At 30.8% G+C, this 26,159-nt stretch overlaps 2 protein-coding genes across 2 annotated transcripts; both read right to left on the bottom strand.

The window, feature by feature from the left end:
• Positions 1-225: 225 nt before the first annotated feature.
• LOC123302321 (tripeptidyl-peptidase 2) lies at positions 226-15,540 on the bottom strand. The gene is made up of 12 exons (XM_044885200.1): positions 15,310-15,540; positions 15,034-15,162; positions 13,035-13,530; positions 11,208-11,312; positions 10,437-10,901; positions 9,297-10,151; positions 7,814-8,262; positions 7,381-7,625; positions 5,092-5,309; positions 4,015-4,300; positions 3,038-3,206; positions 226-1,180 (listed from the first exon to the last, which is right to left on the bottom strand). Exons 1-12 carry the CDS (start codon positions 15,478-15,480, stop codon positions 971-973), a joined length of 3,798 nt encoding a protein of 1,265 aa, XP_044741135.1. The 5' UTR covers positions 15,481-15,540; the 3' UTR covers positions 226-970.
• A 5,275-nt stretch (positions 15,541-20,815) lies between these two features.
• LOC123302404 lies at positions 20,816-21,740 on the bottom strand. The gene is made up of 3 exons (XM_044885329.1): positions 21,241-21,740; positions 21,088-21,180; positions 20,816-21,016 (listed from the first exon to the last, which is right to left on the bottom strand). The coding sequence occupies exons 1-3, from the start codon at positions 21,598-21,600 to the stop codon at positions 20,912-20,914; spliced, it is 558 nt and encodes a 185-aa protein (XP_044741264.1). The 5' UTR covers positions 21,601-21,740; the 3' UTR covers positions 20,816-20,911.
• Between the last annotated feature and the right edge of the window lie 4,419 nt (positions 21,741-26,159).

Here is a 26,159-nt window from a genome sequence, read left to right as displayed (position 1 = left end):
TAAACTCTATAACTTGAATTTCAAAAAACAGTCTCCATAAGTCATTAACTCGAAATTTTTAGTATTTTTCTTGAGGTTCGAGTTATCGAGGTTTCACTGTATTTTAGTCATTTTAATTAACTTATATTTAATTATACAAAGCTTTTAAAAAAGTTTTCTTGGCAAAGTTCAATATTATTTATGATACAGAATTGACAAAAATACAAAAATTGATGATAATTTTTTATTCAACAACCCAATTCTCTTACATTTAAAAAAAAAAGTTCCATTGACTCGACTACTTAGGGGCTGTACTTAAATTACGGAACAAATTTAAGTGGATTAAGGGGTCAATCATAATATTACTATTTGTTATGGTACGGTGGAAGGGGCCCATCAACGCTTGTGCGTAATTATCAACATTAAACTTCGTGCGCTTGACTTGACTGTAGCTTACTTTTAATATTTTGATATTAATAATTATTAATATTTTTTTTTGCGGCCTTTTTTGGTATTAAGAGATTACTAAAAACAGACAAATTCTTTATTATCCATTAAAAGATTTTTAATCATAATAATGCTCTAAAGTTCAAAGGAGAGAAAAATTACGTACAAAACAAAGGGAGGGGGGATTTCAATATTTTGTTATAATCTTTTACATAGGAGGGGTAGGGGTTGAAAAGTCGTTATAAATGCGTTACGTAATTTAAGTACAGTTCCTTAATCATTTATTATTATTACAATAATTTTTTATCCGTGAATAAGACAAAACAAAATTATTTGTACATTATTTTAAGCTGTACATAGACGTTTCAATATTTTTATCCTTTTAACTATTCTATATTACTTTTTCAATAATTTTTGGAGTCCGTGTTCAATATTTGGTGTAAGAATATTGATTAAGAATAAAAACACTGAACGTCTGCAGTCTGCTTTAGTTAATTTAAAAACTATTATGAACTTTTTGTTTGTTTGTTTAATTTGTTTTTAATTAAAAAATAGAATATGATGGTGGGAACTTTGTGTGTATTGATCGTCCCACATAACGGACAGCATGATTCCAATTTAATGTTTCTAACACCGTTAATAATTTTTGGTCTAATTCTTTACTGGATTTATCTTCGGCGTATTTTAACATATACTTTAATAATCTTCCAAAATGACCTAACACTGCAGCATGCCACATCGAAAAGAATATTACCTAGAAATAATAAAAAAAATTATATATACTGTAGAACTTCGATAGCTCGAATTTTAACTACAAGACAGAGGAAAAATTTTTAGGTGGTTCTGATCAGGTAGAACTTAGTTTTAGACGTAATGAAATCAAAAGTTCGATTTATAGAGATTTATCACAACTTTTTAATAAAATTTTTAAATTCTATTAATGATAAAAATATCAGCGCCTCATTAAGGTTGGATGGGGACCTTGAGGCCAGTTGATGGTAGGGGTTCATTAGTAATTAACGTGAAAAATCGAGTGAACCAAAATTAATGCGAGGCTATTTTACTAACTCTATGATATTTATTACATCTAATGTCAGGGATAGGGATTGAAATCGAGTTTTTTTGTTTGTAATTTTTTAAGAGAATTTCGATGCCGTTTATTGCGATCATTTTTAAGAAAATTGACTGACATTTTTCATTTGTTTAAGTTGCAAAATTGTTTATATCGGTTAAGTGGATTAAAAAATTAATAATTAAAGAACTTTTGGTAAATTTGTACTTTAGCGAACTTTCTTAAAAATGCTGCTGGAACACCAGGAAAAAAAAGCATTTTCAATGTAGATTTGGAATCCGTTGGTGAAATCGGAGCTGGTGAAAAATTAATAGTTTTTCTTTAATTAAAGAATCTCAATGACCTTTAGTTTTAGTTTTGCTTTATTATCATACGGATGTTTATTTGAAAAATGTCGAAACAAAGACTCAAATCGATACCAGTGCGTGAAAAACTGAAGTTAATACCCGTTTATGAAAATGGACACGCGGAGAAGTCAGTGTCGAATTTAATGTGCCAAAATTTACTCTTTGTAGAATAATTCAGAATAAAGATAAAATTCAATCACAATATTTTGTAGGATGAATACTTTACATGAATATCTTTATGCATTTCCTTTATTATGTTATTTGATTCCCAAAAAAGACTAGAACTCACGTATAATGTTTACATAATACGTTATTTTATTTAATAATGGGACCTCTATAACTGAAATAACCTGTATTCTGATCTTTATGAATGAAACCTTCTGTAAATGAGACAAATATTTATGTATACCTGGATACCTGAGACAATGGGTAAGTGAAATACCTCTATAAGTGAGACAAATTTGTATATCCCTTGCGAGTCTCACTAAAACAGGTTTCACTGTATATGAGCCTGGGATACTGATCGAACATTCTATTTAATGAGTAACATACATACACTGTTTTCAAAAATCTCAAAGCAGATAATTATTAATAGCCCAGGAAAATAAAGATTTTTATGCTTATTTGGATGCAAAAAGTGACCTGTAAAAAGTCCATTGCAAAATCATGTGCGCAAAAAAAAAATACAAGGTCAAAGGTTAAGAAAATAGGTTTTTTTCAAAAATGTCGTAAACTATTAAGTTCATTGCAGTTTTAGCTATTATAAAATTTGTTTGACTGTTAATTTTACACAAAAAAGGTTCGGTACAAAATTTCCGTAAAGATAATCACGGTGAAAAAACTTCACTTGGACTTTTTAAGCAGATCGATTTTTTTATTGTCTTATTTCTCTGGACTATAAGTTAGTTAAGTAATAATTTTTTAGAAATAAGTTATTTTAATTAGAAAAATTACGAAACTTTCAGAAACTCAAAATTCCCTTACATTTCCAAGTTTTCCAAACAACTAGACACCCTGTTTAAGGTTTGCAGAAATTTCATATGTTCAATATCATGAAAAAACGTAAGTCATATTAAAAAAACAAATTTAATGAGGCGAAAATAGAACTTTAGTGATGGGCTTCTGCTTCTCAAAAGTTTTTTTTTCTGATTCGCCAGACAATTTAAGAATTCTGGATGGACACAATGCTTACCTTCGAGTCAGTAGGTTCAACGTATTTTAATAGATCATCCCAAATGGTTTTAATTTTTTCCAAAATAGCAGTTTTTTCATTAGTTGACAGGTTACAGTATTGCTTGCATAAAATAATACCTTTACGAGCATATGCTTCTATTATTGCACTTTTTTGTCGATCCATTTCACTAAAAATTAAAAATAAAATAAAAATTCAAAATATATTTTTTCGTCAATCCACCGAAAATAGTAACTAACAGAGTTAATTATTTAACAATCTTGTTTATACTAAATTGGATATCAATATTTAAACTGTTTACAGAAATTTGCAAAACATGAGCATTATTACATCCTCCGTAATGCAAAACTGGCATAAGCCCAGTTTTAGGAAAGTATGATTTTACAAGTAGGGTGAAAGTTAATATTATTTTGAAATGAATAGCAAAATGCAAATTAAAAGTACTTCCATTTATTTGACTTTTTAGCCAAAACAATAGTTGTGAGTGATTGTAGCCTTAACGTTCCTATGTGTCATTATGGAGGTTGCAGGAGTGTAAAAAATACGGGGGTTGAAAATGTATTTTTCAATAATACTGTAATTGGAGCCAAGTCCGGTTAAACTTAAATTAAAAATTTGAAAAAATAACACCGTGTTTTATTTTAAGTACCTGGATGACCAAGCTTTACTCGGTATTTTTTGAGTTAAAAAGGCACACATTTTATCACTAATATGTACTTTATTTTGTCGCTAGTAGATGTCAGGAAGAGTCACATTTTGCAGTCAATATTTCAAAACCTAGCTAGATCGATTTTTCGCCCCAAAAAACACCTGTATAATAATTTTCAAGAAAATCGTTGGAGCCGTTTCCGAAATTATACATATAAGAATTGCTCGTTTAAACATATAAGATTTCAAAATTAAGCCAAATTTCCGAGAATTCTCGTGCCTCGACAGGCCGAGAAACCAGAAATATTATTTAATAATCATAAACTTACCTTTTAATTTTTGCCGCATCAGGTCTTGTATCCGATTTCATGCCATAGTATGCTAATAATTTGGTTTGATCAATACTACAAATCAATTCGTCACATATTGTTAAAATTTTTTCAAATAATTCTAGTTCTTCATTTGTTAATTCCAACGATGTGACTGGTAAGGATGGTGCTTGACGTTTTGTGTCCAATGCATCGATACTTTGTAACATAGATGTATGAATTGTGCAATGATTTGAGTGTTCTTCTTTCATTTGTGCATATAGTTTATATGCTTCTGGACTTCCCTCTAAAAAATTTACAATTAACATAGTACAAGTGAAAACAAATAATTGACTGAGTTTATTGTAGAAATACCATGTATAGACAGTGTTGATTACGCAATCGTTTGTTTTTTTACGTCATGTAAGTAAAGAAAGATAGTAAGTTTAAGCACCATAGCGTCATTTTTGCGCGGTACAGGTGAGAATATGAATGTCACACCCCTTGGTGCCTCACCCCACCAAATATGTATGGCAACTTGTCACCCGAATTCTAGCGGGTGACAAGTTGTTCTCAAGAAAGACACAAAGTAGTCCTTAGTCTTGGTGCTGGGGACTCATTGGCGGTACCCCTCTTATCTATTATTATTATTGTTATTAGAATTATACAGCCCCTTCAAATTGAGTTAGAGGGTAAAAATTTCAATGCGAATTGATTTAATGTTGAGAAAATATCTTTTAGCTGTGTCAAGTACTCAGCCCCTTCCCACCCGAATTATGTTTACGAAAACATGAAAACACAAAACTTTAATTTCAATAAAGAGCATCTAATTATTAGAAACATCTAATGAGGCGAAGATAAGACCTTAATAATTTAGAAATCTATGGCTTAGGAATTTTTTTTTTTTATTTTCAGTCCAACGATGTGGAAAAAAAGGGAATTATCATTTGAAAATTTTAAATTATGGACATCGCCTTCCACCAATTTTAAATTTTAACTAGATTTCATTTGAAAAAGCAATCCCCTAAAATTTAACACCTCATCAAATAACCTCTTTGTCGCACTTACGAAATCGTTAATTAAATGCGTATTCTTTACCTAATTTGGCCAACCACGACACACGTAAATCACGTAACGCATCCAAATATTCTTCATGTTTAGTTTTTTCTTTATCAACAGGTTTTCCATTGTTCTTCTTCGTCGGTTCCGGTAAAATATATCGAAAACTATACGTATCAACTTTTTTACCCGCTTCATCTTTTGTAAATGTAATAACACCAGATAAATATTGTCCACAATTCGCTATTTTTGATGTTCTGAAATTGAAATTTAAAATAAAAAAGGAAATTAATTTTAGTCTCAATATTTGTTGTATTTCGAAATGGAGAAAGTTAAGTGAGGCCTGTATAATCGAGAAAATAAGCCGTTACTAAATTTTTATGAGAGCAGGAAAATATTTGTCTGCGTGTACTCAACGAAATCATACTCATGCGAACTAAAGTTTTTTTGATTTACGTCCATGAAGTGGGACAGAAGTACCTTATTTTCGGATATCACAATCTTTTTACTTAACATTAACTATTGAATTGGATGTTTGGATATTTTCGACGATTCGATTCGACGAAGTATTTTTTGATTCTTGACATTTATTACCTAACCTCACCATTTTCGAGATATAAACATTTGAAAAAAAATAATAGAATTTTCGCCGAAAACTCATTATTGACGAAAATAAAGATTATTTTGTGGTTCCTGTCAAAAATTTAATATGAAAGGAAATTTAAGCTAAAATTCGATTTGATCGAATATTTGATTTAAGAACGATTGAATTTTATATTCATAGAGCAGTTGAGAAACTGCTCGTATTCAAATTTAACGAACCAATTCTTAATTTCCTTGGATTATGAAGTAATTTAATTGAGGGCCGTGGAATACATATGATACTTAAATAAAGTACAAGAGTTATAGTACAATAAAGCTCAATATCTAAAAGGAAAAAATTAATGCATATTAGAAATTTTCTACAGTTGTTTATTAGGTTGTAAACACTTCGTAAAAAAAGTCGACCTCTCAGGTACATACCTAACCCACTTTGGAGGGGGGAGGTGACTTAGTAGGGGGTTTTAATCAGTTTTTTATAAATTACAAAAAAAAAAAACTATGCATCAAATAAAAAAAAGTTCAATTAAAAGTTCTAGCTGATGTATTTGTGCAGATTTTCGTTTTTTTTTTACTTTCTAGCTTCAAAATTGATCGAGATATGCCAATTTTAAAATGGAATTTTTTTGCTCATTCAATAAAATGAAAAAGTATTCATCTTGTAATCCGTTAGAGATAAAAGAAAAGTTTAAATGTATAAGTTATTTCTTATAAAAAAATTAACAGCTTTTATTTGAATCATTCTGTCGTAAACATAACTTTTTACCAGGGAGGGCGCAACTTAGGAAGAAACTTTGGTGTCCATTTTCTTCAAAAGTATAAAAAAAAGTGTGTTGATTTTTTTCAGGCTAACTTCAACTAGTGATTTTGTGAAGCATTCTAGAAAAACAAAAAACAATTCCAAAATATACTTTCAAAAATTTTGAAATTTTTGAAAGTATTTTGCAGACGCCCTAACGGGTAAAAAGAGATTTTTAGAAAAAAAAATATTTCAAACAAAAGCTGTCTATTTTTTTATAAGAAATAACTTTTATATTTAAATTTTTGTTCTATCTCTAACGGTGAACAAGATAATTTTTTTCCATTGATTGAATGAGCAAAAAATTCTAGAAAATACTTTCAAAATTTTTGAAAGTATTTTCTGGAATTTTTTTTTTATTTCTTCTAGAATGTTTCACAAGATCACTAGTTGAAGCTACGAGCAAATTTTCAACTCCTTATCTTTTATAGTTTTGGAGAAAATGGACACCAAAGTTAATTGTCCTAAGTTGCACCCTCACGGATAAACAGTAAAACTGTTTCAAACAAAAGCTGTGAATTTTTTTTACATTTAAACTTTTGTTGTATTTATAACGGTTTACAAGATGGATACTTTTTCATTTGAATGAGCAAAAAAATTCCATTTTAAAATTGGCATATCTCGGTCAATATTGAAGCTAGAAAAAACGAAAATGTGCACAAATACTTCAGGTAGAACTTTTAATTGAATTTTTTTTTTATTTGATGCATAATTTTTTTGTAATTTGTAAATAACTGATTAAAACTCCCAACTACTTCTTAGGTACGCCCCGAGAAGACTTTTTTTACAAAGTGTTTACAACCTAATAAACAACCGGGGAAAACTTCAAAGATGCATTAATTTTTTCTTTATTATCATGATATTCTATTTTACTTTGTTGTGCTATTAAGTAGATCCTAAATCAAGATGCTTTGGATAAGATTACTTACTTTTCCGTAGAAAGTGCACTAATATAAATTGGATAAATTTGACCAGGTGGGCACGTAGTTGCTGTAATTTTTTTCCCATGAAGTAGAGCTAATGTTTTTGACGCGTACACATCTAGCGTGATTGAATTTGGTAATTTTTGTGATATAGACATTGGTAAATCGGTGTAACTTTCTAATAAGTCTTTTTTATCATGACGAATTTGTAATTTTAATGTGTAATCGCCTTTCTCCAATTTTGGAGTATACTAAAACAATGAAAACAAAAAATTAATTTTTTGGAATTTCTTTGATTCCTACAAAATCTTATGAATTTTCTATTTAAAATAGTAAAGAATTTAAAAGTTAAAATATAAAAGATTCAAAAAACACAAAAATCAGATCAAAATCCATAAAAATTTTGCCATTTTTTAGATTTTAAAAAATTTACACTTACCTTTGATGGATACGCGTCTCCAACAGCCATCAATTGTTTATTACTATCATAAATAAACCATAATTGTGATTCAAATTCGGATTCATATAACATATCACTCAGTGTACAACAATTCGGTAACACTTCGGTTTGTTTACTAACATGAAAATTGTACGTTAAAACAAGTTCATAAATTTGCCGTTCAGGTAAAATAATATCACGATTTGTCAGTACATTAATCTTCGATTCAACCGGTCTCAACGGATGTACACTATTTTTAAGCGTAACCACTGGTAAAATTTCTTCGTTACGCATTGTACGTAATTGTAACATTGTTACACCATCAGCTCCATGCATAACAATCGACGAATTATTTGGTTTAACACCTTGGAACGTTAATGTGTAATTAAGTTTAACATCTCCAATGCTTGCCCAATATTTTGCAATCGTTACTTCCAAAATAAGACCACCTAGACGAATGAAAATAAAATTTTTAATCGAAATAATTAATGCAAATCTAGCCGTAGAAAAGCATGGTGTATTTTGGTGGTGGAAATACAAAAATCAATCGAACCACCCTCGAGGTTGTTTCTAGCCTAGGTTAGGTTAGGTTAGAGTGGCAGCCCTGGGTTGGGACAAACTTAGACCATAGGGTCCGTTGTGATACCGAAAAAAGGTTGGCCAATCCCCGGCCACTACTTCATGAACTATTTGGAATTGTTTAAGAACAGCAGGAATGCTTTCACGTCAACAAACTTCAGGTCGGAGATATCGTCAAAGAAAGGCTGGCTCAAATGAGTCCACCTCCTCGTGGCAAGAGCTGGGCAGTGACAGAGAAGATGAGACATCGTTTCCTCCTCCTCCTCACTGTGACAGCTCCTGCAATGATCATGATACACTGTTAGGTTCAGACGTTCAGCGTGCCTGCCACGTAGCCAGTGTCCTATAGAAACCGCAATTATTTTGCTAATTGAAAATTGTGCAAAAAGCTTATATTATTTTGCAACGAAAATTTTTTTACAAAAAGATACCATTTAAATCTAAAATTTAAGCCACGACCGGATTTCCTACGAGTCATACAAGCCGAGGTAATAAATAGCGAAAAACGTAACTTTTTTGCGAGTTTTGCTTTGACTTTCGCTAGTCTCTAGTTTTTATTAAAATGCTTTCTTGTTTCGCACCTTCCCGATTTTTAAAAATAACTTTCTATATTCCGATTTTTTCTTAAAAGCTACTATTTTCCTCCTAATTATCCTGTTGAAAAATCGAACGGTTTTTTTTTTTTTTTTTTTTTTTTTTTTTTAAATGAAACTACTCAGCTATTACATTTAAGACCGCAACCGGGCGAGAGCATCTTGATCGTGATTTTGATGACCATTTCCTGACTTAATTAATTTTTGTTTTTTTTTGTTTTGTTGTTACTAAAATGCACCATTTTTGCTCACAGCTAGATCTGTACGAATTTTTCTTTTCTCAATTTTAAGGAACATGTATTTTTACTAACCTTTCACTTTAAAATTATGAACATTTTCATTTAAAGCACCAATATTCCAATATCCTTGACTTTCTAGGACCTTGCAACTTAATTTTGGTTGAATCTGCATTGTATGGATTACAAAACGTTCCAATTTATTTTTTTCATCCGGTTTAAAACGTAACGTCGCCCATGTAGCATGTTCGGGAACTTTAACAAATATTCGACGGATCGTATTCGGAACAAACAGTTGATCGTTCCATTCTAATTGTGGTCTATAAATTGGATCAAGTAATTCTAAGGGTTTAATTATCGTTACTGGAATACGTAAAAGTGGACCTTTTTCGATACAGTTTACATCATATCCATTGATTGTAGAATAATAAACTCCAGGTTTTAAACCAGTAGGATCGATTTGAATTGAAAATGCTCGTTGCATATTTGCTAAGTCTAAATATTGCGGAAACTTAATATGTTGCGAATTTTCGCTTGATGTTAATGCTAGCCGTACACTAAATGCTGTTTTTATTGCGGGGGTTATCGACGGATTATCCAAGAAAAATGGTGTTACTACAATATTATAATCTTTACAACGATCTAATAAACCGTTTCGTAATAGAATTCCTTTATCGGTGCCGTTAACGAGGACATCTAATCGAATATCACGACATGGACATTTGTGATTGGTGATTAACGATTCAAAAGCACGATCAACTTGAAGTAATCCATAGCCTTGAGCAAATCTCTCGGTGTCACTTAAAACTTGGGCAGTATTTTCTAAAGTACGTTTCACTGAATATGGCGAGTATGGTATATCCAATTGTTTTAGTCCAGATAACAGTATACTGACAGCACCAGCTACATGTGGAGATGACATACTTGTACCTAGTGAAAGAAAAATAAGGTTTAACAAAAATAAAATTTGTGGTTGTCGTTAGCCATGCTTAATTGCTTAGATATTGGAGAATAGCTTTTTCCATAAGGTACTGTGATAAAAATTTTTAAATAAAATAATTCATAATTTTGTCCCACAAGAGGTCCCAAAACTGTGTTTATTGTGATCAAAGGACTTTGAACTATCATTCATCGAAAATAAAATGAACATTCACCGTACTTCCTCAAACAGCCGAACCACTTTAAGCATGTTTGTTTTATTCTTATTGCACTCACCATTCATTAATTGAGCGCTACGTAATGTATACATTGAAACAGAGGTAATAGCTGCGCCTGGGGCACATATTGATACTCCATTATGTCCATCCATTGTTGGACCACACGACGACCATGTGAATGGCATTCCGGGTAATTTTTGACGTAGTGAATATTCAGCAATCATCATTTCCGGCGACACATAAGCACCAACTCCAATGATAGTTGGTTGACTAATATCCGGGGGTGATCCTACTGTACATAGTGCTGGTCCATGATTACCTGCAGATGCTACCCATATAATACCGTACGTATTTACGATTTCGTTCATTAGTTCACCAATACGTCCAGAATTGGCCCAATGAGCATGTTCTCCATAGCTCATGTTAACAACTTTAACTGAATATTTTTTGGTTAATTCCATTAGTTTTATAATAGCGCGAACAAGGGCGGTACCAGTTTCCATTGATTGTAATCGTGCATCACCTAAAAAAATATTATTAGAAAATTTTGAAAAAATGAACCAAAAAGCAAAAAAAAATGGGACAACTTAATCATACACGTCTAAACTAAGGATACCGTTACGCTTAAAATTCACAATCCATCTGTTAATTAGATACAGTTGCTCACATATATCATATTTTGAAGATTTGCCGCTCCGGGCGGTTGTCTGGCTCGTTCCCCCTGGATCGGACCATGTCAGAACGTAATTTTAACAAACGTGCATTGAAAAAAATCGTACTTTAAATCGTCCAGTCATTTTAGTAATAAAAATTATATTTGTTATCTTACCTATAGTTAATGAGATGATTTGGGCACCAGGAGCAACTCCATTTTTTTCTGGATTATCAGGAAAATAAGCAGATGTAATCGAAGCAACGTGTGTACCGTGAGGAGCTGAAAATTAAAAATTTAGTATCAATAATACATTTCTTTTCCTAATTTTAATTAATATTAAGGTTCTTCAGCAAATGCGACCGAATTGCCAAATTCGGATAATCCTTTCCTTACCATTCCTTTTTTTTCTTAACAAATTAGGGACTTTAATACCGCCAAATTACGATAAAAGTCATTATACCCCGTGGTGAGCATTAAAAGTCATATAAATTTCTGGAGATAAAACTCATCCTCAATTTCAAAGAGATAGCGAAAAGTAAATAATACAGATAAAGGGAGTAACGCAAATGGGTCCCTAGCACCTAGATTTTAGAAAAGGTATTCTGTGTCCAACTAAAGAACAGTCTGTCTTCTGGAAGCAAAATATCTCCGGGTAAGAGGTACTATTTTAGGTAAATAAAGTTACAGAATTCTGTCGAGACCAGAAGTCGCTCGGAAAGCCCACAGCTTTTTCGCTGGGATTGTTCCTTCCTTCGATTGATGCGTCCAAATTTTTGGACCCAAGCATTCTATATCTGGCCTATACAAATGGAATCATTTGAAATCTCCGCACAATGAAGATGGTACTTTATATTCGACAGTGTCCTGTCAAGAATTCCGTCATGCTTTTAAACTGTGTTCTACAATTTCCTGAAATAAAACTCTAGAGACAATGTTTTCGGAGATTTAAAGTTAAGAAACATTTAATTTTCAGATCTCTATTTTTCAGGTAAAATTAAATAAAAAAGTGAGGTACAAAAATTCTTGCTCGGCTAAAATTAGGTAGGATTGTTTAAAACAGCATCATAAATGAAATGTAAAAAGTCCTTATCGATCCGAGATGTAGAAAAAAATTTACGCGGGGTCATACGGTAAGTTTTATCATAAAATTAGCTCAGGCGAAAATTGTAGATCAAATAATTAAATATAAAAATGTCTCAATACTTTTTCTAAAAGCCACCGTTACCGAGATATAACGTTTCAAAAAGTTAGAAAAGTTGAAATCGTCATAATATGTATAAGTACGCCAGGTACAACACTGAAGCTGTGATAGAAGTAAAAATATTTTTCTATAGGTCAGTGTGTAACTTACATATATACAATTTTTATTTACATATATCCGTAGTCATGGTAGGGACAATCAAATCGATGCCAGCGCTTGCAGTGGATAATTTTTGCGTAAAGGTGGCTGTTATGACTAATTTTCAATTCTTTACATGTAAATGGTATAGTAAATGCCCAGTTAAAATTATTGAAATATAGCAAGTAATTAAACTTGTTGCATTATAATTGTGAAAATAAAATACACATAATTACTGATTTAAATTTGTTAGAAAATATTATTAAATTTTCAATATAAGCCATACAATTATATGTCCATCCATAAAATCATATGACGTTTACAACTCTTCTAACTTTTTGAATCGTTACATCTCAGAAACAGTGGCTCTTAAGAAAAAAGTATTGAGACATTTTATATATTTAATTATCTGATCTACAATTTTCGTCTGAACTTATTTTATCATAAAACTTACCGTTTCGCTGAAAATCGCGAATTGCGACCTTTGATCCCGCGTCAATTTTTTCCCACATCTCGGATCGATGAGGGTTTTCTAGATTTCATTTATGATGGCTTTTATCAATCCTACCAAATTTCAGCCGATTGCGAATTTTTGTACCTTCGCATATTTAAAATTGGCCGAATAATATCCTGATTGTATCAAAAAACTTGTAAATACTCACAACACATGCCAACAATTTCCAACGTATTCCCATTATTATGTATATTGATACTAATCGTAAATTGATCTTCGTCAGTTAAATACCGATGATCATGCGTTTTTGAATATTCGCCTAATAATTGCACTTTACTTAGATCACCATCATCGGTGGTATCAATACACGCCCACCATGTTTCCCCATCAAAAAACACTACACAATCGTATGTAGGTCCCAAATCATGATATTTTTTATCATAATTCGTTAATATATCAACGCGTGCTTCTAAATCTTCTTTCTCTAGCTTATCCTTCGGTGATAATTGTGTACTATTATGTTTTGCCTCGAATTCTTGTAATTTTCGTGTAGCTTCAGCCAATGCAGATTGATGTTGAGGTTTCCAATTTTTCTCTTTGTTATCTTCTTCGATGCGTTCACGTAATTTATCTGGATATAGGGAGTATGCATTTTTGATACCAATATGATATTCTTTGGATGGATTATTCCATGTGGATGGAATCTGGAATGGAAAATCATTAATAAAAATTAGAAAATATTCTCAAAAAAATTGTTAGCAGCAGAAAAAAATAAAATCCATCACTAAAAAGTTATATTCTTATTCCTGTATCAAATCCCATGATTTACCACTCATTTTGAAGCTCATCGAGCTGTCTAATGACGAAAAATAAACTCACGATCTAAAAATGTACCGCTTAGGAAAAAAAGGCTAGAGAAACAATATTAACATTAATTTTGTTCATTATGTAATAAAATTGCATATAAATAAAAAGATTACTCACTTATATATTATTTCTCAAGCCTGTTTTTAGTCACAGGTACCGCACTGCGGAATTCCGTACGGTTCGAGCTAATGGGATTTATGTCTTTTCCAGTTTTTGAAAACATGCAATATCTGCATAAAACGGTGGTAAGGAGTGCTGGAAAATTGACACCTGTAAGGCATATCCTTTCAAATCGCTTTGACCGAGTTTTTTTGGTATGTAACTCAACTTTTTTTTATCGTTAAAATGTCATGTTTTTCTCGGTTTTAAAGGCATTGTGCACTTTTACAACCTCTCCAAATTTACGTAAAGTCTTAAAAATTTGAATTGAGTTAATGTAAAGGAAGTGCCTTTTGGTAGTGTTACCTCTTTAACCTACGCTGGGGCCTTTAAGACAGCTGTTTTAAATTTTTTCGAAATTTAAATAACTTTCAATTTTTTATCACTTACGCACACGGGTTGTTTTTAAATTTATTCGAAAGTTAAAAGTCAAATTTAAAGGTATTTTTAGTGACCCTCCTTTATTCCAACAATTTTTAGATAAAACATATTTCTACTTCTAGCTTATCGAATAAGATGTCTTTGATAGAAGAACAACCAAGGATTTATGGGACATACTGTATACGTGTTTTCTGTAAAAAAGCAGTTAAAAAATTGATAACCCAAGCATATGCAGAACAGAATATTAAAGCAATTAACTCAGTTAGTTGGTATCTTCACTTGCTTATACGTTAAATTTTCGGTTAAATTTAAACTATCGTGTATCTATCGGCTATCTAACTCGTGTGTCTAAACGACTATCTGTAGATCGCTAAGTAAAAATCAAATTTAATTATTTTTTACGTAGATTAAAATATGCCCCGTTGCGAAAAATTAATATTTTTTCCCTTCGATTGTGTTCAATCACTAATTCACGGGTTGGACAGGCCTGGGGAGGGGGGTCGAGTTAGCACGAGCCTGCGAATTTTTTGGCTATTTAACTAACCCTGTCATTATGGTCTTTTACTGATTTGAGAAAAGCTCAAAAAACTTAAATAATATTCTGTTCGTACTAAACATCTACTCGAAACTATTTTAACGTTAGACTCACGCTAAACATACGATAGTTTCCGAGTACCCTCACCCTTAAATTTGATTGTTAAATTTTACTTTTATTTCATAAGATTTTCAGGTCGTACGGAACTTAGAAAGAAATGTTCCAGAATTGTACAAGAATGTAGAAAATTATAATTAAAAAATACCTTTAAATTACGACCAGATAATCCTTGAATAACACCCGTTGTATCCGTAACAACCGTTGATATATTAACATCTCCAGCTCCACTGCAATCAAATCGTTCAATCACTTTCGTTTGACCCGTACTAGTAACCTAAAAAAATAACCAAGACATAAAAGTATACAATTTATTTAAAAAAAAAAAAAAAATTTTCCTGGCATGACGTGGCAATAATTGAAAACTGTATGTTTTGAAAATAGATCAAAAATTTTTTGGGTCGGTGATGATAATGTAACGTACCGTTAAACCTGGGGCAGCTGGATCAACACCAGAATCCAAAATTGCAATCACTGTATCACGTCCATCATAATTTGGATACTTTGTTAAAAAATTTAATACACCAGTTTCTTTTTTCGGTACCAGACCCCATATGGGAAATTCTTCACTTAAATCATTCGCCATTTCTTTCATTTTACAAGAATATTATCTACTTGTATTAAATAAACCCCTTTTTCATTCAACACAACAAATTTGTTTACTAACAATCACGTCAGATAGCGTTTTTTATTATGGTATGTGTACTTTTGGATGAAAGATAATTCATACTCATAGACTTGTAAATCTTATTACTAGACGTACACAAGTGAAGATAACAACTAACAGAGTTAATTGTTTAAATACCCTGCATATAAATATATTAATGTTTGAACTAATTATAATTGTTAAAATTGTTAAATCATACACAAAAAATATTTTTTTGGTAACAGGAATTTGGACGAAAAATATAATGTTTATTTTTTATTTTAGCTACGTTTTGATCTTCATCAGGCATCATAAAAAGTAGCTCACAACAACATTAAACTATTATGTATTTTATAAAACTTAATTATTATTAAATTAATTAATTAGTTTTAGATGTAAATGTTTTATAAGTTTGTTGATTAAAATATTCAATTTTTTATTTTTTGTTTGTATTTTGATATAAAATAGTTTCAAATTTAATACCAATGGAGTTTAACAAATTCCGTTAAATTATTAATGATTTATAAAATACATAATAGTGTGGAAATCAGGGGCGTAGCTACCGCCGTATTAGTCGTATCAATGATACGGGGTCCCCAGACTACAGAGGCCCCTAACGTGTGTAAGCAAAAATTAGTAAAAAGTTATGAACAATTAATTGCGCTGAAAACATGCTTAAAATCTGAAATTCAAAAAATGAATTCCATTAAGGAAGTCATGGAATTATTGCTAATAAAATGCAATAGCCATGCATCCAGTTTTCCGGAGATAATAACAGCATTCTTTCCCATGGCCCCCTAACTAATTTTGATACAGGGCCCCTCCAAGGTGAGCTACGCCACTGGTGGAAACATTAATAAATACAATTTAATTAACTTGTAGAATAATAATTTATTAAAAAGTATTTTGTTCAGTTAAGATAAATTTACAAGAGCTCAATAAATCGATTCGATTGAATTAATGTTGTTGCTTGAATTATTTTTTAAATAATTATTTCGCCTAATCGTCAGTTTCCATAGATGCATTTTTGTTCATCAATTGTTCATCAACTGACATCTCGATACTCGATCTCATATTAGTGGCAAGCGTGTGATAACCATTCCATAGGTCCAGTACCATTTGTGTCAAATAAAATGAAATACCGTTCCAATAATTGAAGAACCATTGCGACCATGTACTGCCACAATAGTTTAAAGTTTATTGTGAGGTACTTTATGATGCCTGATGAAGATATAATTTTGATCGAAACGTACCTAAAATATATAGAAAAAATAAACATTATTTTTTTCGTCCACATTCCTGTTACCAAAAAAATGTTAATAATCAATCATAGATAAAAATTTCCATTGAGATAATATATACACAGATGTGAAAAATATCAGGATCCCAAAATTAATTGGAAAATAATAATTTTAAAAAAAATTTCAAATGGTTACACCGGTTTTTGGACACGCTTTTATTAGCTTGGTATGTATCATATACAACGGAATATTTGAACGTGATTTTTTTTACCCACATTAAAACGTCGGATTGAATTGAAATTTCGCACATTTATATTAATTTAATAAGTTTGTCCGATGAGCCTGATCAGGATTTTCAGGATTAACGGTTTTTTCCATATCTGGAAACAAGCTGACCTTAAAAGTAGAAAATAAATAATAATTAAAAAAAAAAAAAAAAAAAAACACAAACACAAACACGCTTTTGTAACTATAGCTGAACTGAAAAGACAACTTGATGTTTGTTTAATTTACTTTGAAGTTGATTTTCGTCATTTTTAAGGTCTTTGAAATCGATTTTCAAGACCTTTAGACTCAATTTTACGAGACATTAATGTTTTGACGTAAAATTTTGTACTCGATTTATTTCCGATCCCTAGTGGAAAAATTATTTGTCCGAATAAGAAGAAATAATAAATCTTAGAAACTCTGAAAAAGTCTTAGGAACTTTGAATAACTCTGAATTTTTCAACGTTTTCGGATTGATGAGTTATCCAGACTTATTAAGAGTTCCACAGACTTTTAAAAAAAATTTTCAGCAACTATTTCCGCCAGGGATGTCATAAAATGGTGGTTCCATTTGAAACTTTCATACTAGTTGGAAAATATCTTTCTAAAAGAAGTGAAATTCTACTTCAAAGTCAAATTAAAGGCTATCACCTAGTACAACTCTGAACCTTTCAACTTTTATATTTAACATTTTTCTAAAACGATTAATTTCCGAGTAATTTTGAAGTACCCATATTTTTTTACATTCTGTATCAGTATAAAGAATAATAAATAATGTATGTTCAAAAAAAAAAAGAAAAGTAAAACAACCAATTGACTGAATTAATTGCTGAAATGTATAGACAATGATGATTACTCTGTCACATTACACATACATAATACATGTCACACACATATAACTGATATACCCATATAATACATACTGTACAGTTTGCACATAATTTACCCTCTCACGGGTAAACAGTTATGTTTTCAAAAAAATGTTTCAAACAAAAGTTGTTAATTTTTTTATAAGGAACATTTCTTACAATTAAACTTTTGTTGAAATATAGGGCCTACGGACCCAAGACCCAATTTACCATTTACGAACTCGAACTTACTTTTTACGACCCGAGCACGCAGTAAAAATTCCAACTTAATATCTTTTTTCTTTTTTGAGTTATCTTGATGACAGACAGACAGACGGACAACCGAAAATGGACTAATTAGGTAATTTTATGAACACCTCTACCTAAATTTTGTTGGTAGCATCAATATTATTAAGCGTTACAAAGAAGGAGGCTGAGAAGTGAGCATCCGCAAAAGACACTTCCTTCAAATGTCAAGGAAGTTCCTTGACATTAACTACATTGTCAGCTAGCCCTCTTAGTCAATTTGGAGGAGCTATGCAAGTCCACAAAACCTTAAAAACATCGTAAAATGCAGTTTTTCGCTTGGAAATCTCTTCCAAATTGATTCTTTTAGTAATTAGCTCTAAATAGCGAATTTCAGCTTATTTAAACAAAAGAAAAAAAAAGGCCACTGGTGTGTTCAAAAGTAGCGGGAAGCGTCCATATCCAAACATATATACCAGACAAATTATGTTTTAATAGTTATAAAACAGATTTATAACACACACACACGCCCCTCCCTTTCCCGTTGATTCTCGATACAGTGCTGAGTGCTTAAGTCTATATTTTCAAAAAATGTGATTGAAAACGATGCTTGTCTAGTATACTTAAATTAAACAAGCAAGTCTATAGAAAGTGAAATTAATTTTGTTTTCATAAAACAACGAGTTTTTAAATTAACTGAATCATCATGTCCTAAAACAAAAAACATTTAAAAGATGAATTTGCAAATTTATGTGAGCTCAAATTAGAATTTTTCGTCACAAAAGAACTTGAAATTATAATATACTTTAATTCATTTTTTTATATACCCTGTATTTTGCTGTTAGATGAAGAAACAAAGCACAAAAAATGATCAAAGTTCGAAAAATTTGAGCAGTACCCTGATGGAAAAAATATTTGAAGAAAGAATAAGAAATTCTGAAAAAGTCTTAGGAACTTTGAATTTCTCAACGTTTTCGGACTAGTCTAATTCAGAGTTATTCAGAGTTCTTAATACTTTTTTAAAGTTTCTAAGACTTTTTCAGAGTTTCCTAAGACTTATTCTTTTTTCAAATATTTTTTCCACCAGGGTAAGTCAGATTTGAATGCGGTTTTCGGCATTCGATTCGTAAGAGCGTCAGGAAATTTTGTGACCTAGTCTGATTTATAAGAAATTAAAAATATGCAATTAGCATAATTAATATGAATTTTATAATTGCATTTTAAATTGACCGTTAATATTAAATTCAAAATTCGATTAATAGTGATGAAAATGATTTCAAACTTGTTATATGGAGGTTTTTGGGATCGCTGAACACGAATATCGTAACAGAATTGGTCTCCGAAGTATCTGGTGTCATATATGGGTGTCATATAATTAGTCTGAATTCGTTACACGGGGGTTTTTGGGGTCGCTACGCACGAATATCATGACAGAATTGAGAATTGGTCTGAGAGATACCTGGTGCATCGATATTCCCGTCGCCTCCAAGAGTTTTCGAGAAATTCATCATGTAATGAGTCCAAACTCGTTACTCGAGGGCTTTTGAGATCGCTGAACGAATATCGCGACAGAATTGGCCTCAAAGGTACTTGGTGCAACGGGATCCCCGTCACCTTCTGGAGTTCGGATTCGTTTACCCTTTGCACCAGGTACTTCTGAGACCAATTCTGTCGCTATATTCGTGTTCAGTGATACCAAAAGCCCCCGTGCAACGAGTTTTAACCGATTATATAACAAATTTCCGGAAAACTCTACTAGACGACGATACAATTACATTACAAATTTAAAATCGATTGACCGTCTCTAACTCGAGATAAATTTAATTAAAGTTTGGATAAAACAAGTTGCTTAATTCTAGAAAAAAATTGTCAGAAATTTTCAAAAAACTAACTAATCATTGATGTATTTGTTCTAATTAAAAATAGAAAAACCAAAATTATTGACCGTTTTATTGATGAGATAGTTTAACGCTAAGTTAAACAATTATTTTATAGTTTATATTAACAGAAATTTAAACTCATCGAACGTTGTATATTGTATCTATGGAAACAGTTGAGGTGTACAGTGTAGTTAAAAATGATACATTATTCCATTACAAGTTTATTGTAGGAAGACAATCCCTATCAATATAATTATGTTTGTTTCTTTATTGAAAATGAAACTGTACCGCGAAACTGTATAAATTTAAAACAGCAATTGTCAAAAAAATCATAGCCACCTTTTCTGATATACTCAATCAATTATATATTTTATAATTAAAAAAATTGAAAACTGTGCATATCTTTTAGCTGCGTAAAACAATCCCTTCAGGTGTTATGGAAGGGGGATAAGTGAGATCAAGAGAGGTGGAGGCTATAAAGCTATGGTTTTTACTTTTAAGCCCAGTGAAGCGGGCGGGTGTCAAGCTAGTAGCCTTAAAAGGTAATTTATCAATTTGTTTTGATTGGAGGTTAGGTTGCTATAATTTCATTTGCCCAAAATGTTATTATCAAAGGAAGGAAATTAATTATTTTGTTTTTTGAATTTTTGATGTTTTTAATATTTCAATTATTTACATAATCATTTTTTTTATCCAAATATGAGTAAATAAAAAATACAGATCTCAGTTGCTTTTTTATTACATATCCGCATATAATTTCATTTTTAAGTCAAAAACATTCACATCGTTTCTTGTGAATGCGAATATTCGTCACATCACTATTACACATCCTTGTCATTTACTGCTGTAAGATGTTCTTTTTTTTCAAATTACAATAAAAAAAATGCCAGTTTGTACTTCAGAAATACTCATCTCTGAAGATAAAGAATTCGAAGGGAACTTGTGAATTAAAACAAAAATTATCATTCCCAATATTTTGAATCTCTTCATGACCCATCAATGTCTACAATAAAAAAAAAGGTAGTGTTAATCTAACATTTTCTTTCTAAATTTTTAATAGCGTTAATACTCTACCGAAGTTTCATTATTGCTTGTCGAAGGTCCATTTGCTTCTTCCATATCTACGTTTTTGTACTTCTCAAATAAAGACGTTCTTGTTTTGACCATCTACAAACAAGAGGTTATAATTTCGAAAACATTATTTTTGTATAAATAATTACAAACTACCTTATCAATTTTTTGAAATTCTTGATAGGTTAAGGGGTCAGGATATTCTTCTGTTGGACCACTTTCTCCATAAAAATGCAGTGAGCAAATATAAGTATCTTTAGTAACATTATCAATCGATCGAAAACGTCTGTCATTTCGGCCACATTTTTTCACCCATAAATCACATTTTTTGCATTTTGAACACGTTTGAATATGAACTTTATCTGATGTTTTAATCATTTTTTTACGATATGGAAGGCAAGGTTTTGGAAAGTTTATAAAATAATATGTCTCGGTTTTAAATGATTTATAACGTGTATCACTCTTACACACTCCGTAACAACACCGTTTGGTTGCTCCTTTTCGTACAGGTTGCATTATAAATGTTTTATTGTTAAATTACTAATTTTCATAATTAAATATGTTCCATTTAAGACTTGATAATTTTAATTCTTTGTATTCACATTTTTTAACATGTTTGTTTACAAAAAATAGTACGAAAAGATGGTTAATGCTGACGCATACGCACAAAACTTTGTGAAAAGAGTTAATAATTGGCCTTGTTCAGAATAACAACGCGCATTCACTTTTGTACGGGCGTCCTAAAATATTTTGTGGCTATCAGAAAATATTCGCTTTTTTATAATAAAATATCGACAAAATGGGTATTTTGTCTAAAATCAGAATTTTCCGGCCACTATTGTCAGTTTTCAAACTTTTTAAGTCCAGCTTAGTATTCAGCGACTTTGAAAACCTCCAAAATAATAATATTTTCTCGAAGTGTCTGTTTCAGTTTTTGGAATTTTTACATTTTTTTATGGTCAGATTCAAATTCAGCGGTCCCAAAAGCCACCAGATTAGTATTTTCATCGTCATTTTTATTTAAAAACGTTTAGGGAGTTTTGAAGCATATAAGTCGAATTCCCGAAAAAGAAAATAGGGAAGGGTCACCAACTAATTTTAGGAGCATTTCTGTGCCATTACGAACAAAATGAGCCATGTTAGATCAAAATCGGTTAATTATCAAAAAACTTAGATAGTCGACCGTGAATTTACATTCATTAACTGCACTTTTTTTAATCATCTGCCAGGACATTTAAGCCCCCACTAAATCATGCCAGGCGATGATAACTCGTGTAATTAAATATAAGACTTTAAAATGGTATAAGTTTCAAAGTGCCTCAAGAACATTTTTTACATAGGAAAAATTGCAAATTAAATATTTCATAGCTCACTAACGCCCCCTAACCTCCCAGCTAGGTTGTCGATTTCACCATTAACATTTTCAATGTACCTCAAATATGTACTCAAAAAAGCTACTGAGCTCTCCGGCAATCGCATTTTAACGCTAAGGTGTCAGCGCCACGAGTAAAAAAAATTTAAGCCATTCTCGTTACAATCAGCTGATCATTTCAATGATTAAAGAGAGAGGAGATATTCGTTGTGTGCGTAGTCATGGTAGGGACAATCAAATCGATGCCAGCGCTTCAAGTGAAAAACAGCGCTTCAAGTGAAAAATTTAAAATTATTGAAAAACACGAATTTATTAAACTTAATGCATTAAAAATTGTGAAAATAAGAAATCAAATTGCACAAATATTATTTTTAAAATGAAAATTATCATACTTATTTATTTAAATTTGTGTGTCAATAATATTTAATTTTCAATGTAAGTCTTAAATGCAAGTAAATTAACTTAAATTATATATGCATCCATACAATTCTATAATTAAAGTAGTGTATGGTTACATGGAAACGAAACTCACGCACGGAGCGAATATGCTTTATTATACATTTTAATGTGATGTGCTATTCGCTTCGAGTGTGACTGCAGCGCCACACAAAACATGAACTACGAGAGGCTGTCAGAGTATGTTTTTATATGTATGCCTATAGCAAGAGACAAAAATATAAATAAATATTATATGTAATAATAAAAAAAATTATATATATAAAATGACATAGGTCAAGACCCAATTGCCCTATATTGCTCATTTACGAACTTGTTCTCACTTGATATCTTTTCTCGTTTGTGAGTTATCGTGTTGGCAGATAGACGAACAACCGGAAATGAACTAATTAGGTGATTTTATGAACACCTATACCAAAATTTTTTTCCCTAGTATCAATATTTTTAAGCGTTACAAACTTGGGACTAAACTTAGTACACCTTGCATATTACATATATGCATTGTATAAAAATTAAGGATGTGCACGGTAGTAGGGACACAAATTTAAAAGAATTTATATTTTAAATTATGATGGCAATATAAGACGAGGAGTAAGAATAAAATTGTTTGATATCCGGAGTAATTTTCAAAATATCGAAAATTGAAAATTTTGTTTAATTATTTAGCTTCCGAAAATCAAGCCAGGTATCTAAAAATCTTATTCTTATTTTTCGCCTACATTCATAAAGTTATAACAAAATTCATCATCAAAGTTGAAAATAAATTACAAATAATTTCAATCCTAAATTTATAAGTGCCTTGGTGCTGCTACCTTAAGGATGTTCCAGCATGGTATTTGCAGTTTCTATGTTAAAGCAATGGTACAATTTTTTTTTCGACAGAATTTAACGAAAAATTAAATTTAAGAATTTAATAATGCTTACTATTAATTCCCAAAGTTTCAGAAATTTTGACCGTTTAAAATGGGAAATAATTATGCCAACGTCCCAATTTCGATCAATTTACGTCAAAATTAATATCTCGAAAGTGAAAATTAATTTCTAAATTTTTTTTTTAGAATTGTATTGTATAAACATTTTTTTCTACTTTTTCTTCAATATATAATAATATCATAAAAAATAGTTGGAGAGACCGGACATTTTACATGCTTTAAATGGGACATGACCCTCAAAATCGCGAACTTTGTCTTTAAATATCTCGCGATCTAAACGGTCAAAAATTATGAAATTTTAGGAATTCATAAATAAAGCTATTATAAAAAGTGATTTCATGCTGGTACTACCTTAAGAGAAAAAAAAAATTAAATTTTTTAACCGTAACGTTTACGGAATATAATTAATTAAAATTATGCAAAATTGCATGGACTTATTGAAACGCTGTATCGTAAAAAACTTATCTGGTTTAAGGGTATCCTGGAGTTTATTTGTGTATCCTGAAGTTGATCTCGTCATAATCCAATTTTGAATGGTCATATCGAATCTTCAATACGAATTAAATATTTGAGCAAAGCAATTACTCTCGAATTACTCAATATTTTGGCGAATGAAATTAGGAAAGCCATCGTGAACGAATGTAAAAATCCGAAAATATTTACATTAATTACATGGTGGTTCAGATTAATATTTCAAACTAGAATCTCTCAAGGAGTGTCTAGAATGTATCAAGGAGTTTTCTGGGTTTCTTCCAATTGATCAAAGAAAATGCGATTTTTGCAACGAAATTACTTCAATTTTTTCGCTTAAAATCACTTTCAAAAAAATATCTTTATGGACAAGATTATTACGGTTTTGCTGTTATGTCTGAGATTCATAGTCGCGTTCGATCGAAAATGAAATAATATGCAGCAGAAAATCTGACATTCATGGTATTCTTTGCAACCATTTAAAGTACTTATAAATATCTTTCGCAATCACGAAACTCAAACAGTTTTGACATTGAGTCAAACTAGAAAAGATCTTTATGATCAGGTCGACGAAGATAGGATCAATAGTAATAGTAATTCACATCAAACGTGTAAATTCAACGCAATAGATCACACGATTGAAAGCAATGAGCAGTAAAGATGAAATTTGGAGAATCGGAGCTTCTGGGGAAGATATAATGACTGCGAAATTGTTACTTTCCTCGATGGATTGGCTGCCTTTTTTTCAACTTATTATGGTGGTTTTCAATACTCCGCATGATAAATGCTGTACTAGTTGCAGAAAAAAAGATCTTGGTTGGTTTGATCAAAGCTCAAAAATATATTTGTACAGCATCGGAAAAAATTCAAAGTAGAAAACGAGAAAAATGAGAAAAACATGCCTTAAACTCTTCTTTAGTTAGAAAAGGTTCAAAATAACAGAATATAAAAAAAACGTAAATTTTTCCTTCGCTAGAAAGACGCGGTTTTTTTTTTTAATGTAATAATTGCATGATTGTTCCTGTGGTGAGACGCAATTAATTAAACTTGTTGTATTAAAAATTGTGAAAATAAGATAGGAAATTATAAATAATATTTTTTATATGTAAATTCACATAATTACTGATTTAAGTTTGTTAGAATTTAAGCCATAGAACTATGTGTACATAAAATCATATGACAATTACAACTCTTAAGAAAAAAGTATTGTCATATTTTTTATATCGAATTATCTGATCTAAAATTTTCGCCTGAACTAATTCATGATAAAACTTACCGTTTCGCTGAAAATCCGTTTTGCTAATTGGACTAAAATTCTGCCTAGTAGAACTTACACAGACACTTAAACATGTAAATAAATCGCTAAGAAATAAAATTATTGTTTGCTTTAAAATGTAAAATTAAAAAATAAATTTGTATAATATTAAATAAAATTTGATTTGTAATATTTTCACAATCCAGTCAAAAAATTCGGGAGAGTAGAGTTCCATCACCAAGATCATATATTAGATACTTTTTACTGAAACACGATTATCTTTTTTTCATCATCATTTTTTAATATTTTAAAAATTTCCGGATGGGTTTTCCGATTTTGGTAAAGATAGAACGTTCTTAATATGTAACTTGAAGTATGTTTATTGCGACTTATTTCATATCATTAGTATTTGAAAATATTAAGGTAAAATCGAGAGATAAAAATATCCTCTCTTTTTCAAAAATGATTTTATTGTAATGGGAAAAAAATACAATAATCTCGATTATTAAATTTTCATTACCTTAATACTATAGGAAATGAAGCATTTGACCAAGGAATCGACTCCTCGTCAGTTGATGCGTTTCTGGAA

Source organism: Chrysoperla carnea, chromosome X (assembly GCF_905475395.1).
Source record: "Chrysoperla carnea chromosome X, inChrCarn1.1, whole genome shotgun sequence".
Classification (NCBI taxonomy): Eukaryota; Metazoa; Arthropoda; class Insecta; order Neuroptera; family Chrysopidae; genus Chrysoperla; species Chrysoperla carnea.
Note: the sequence above shows the minus strand (reverse complement) of the source record. Positions and strands in the feature narration are given on the sequence as shown.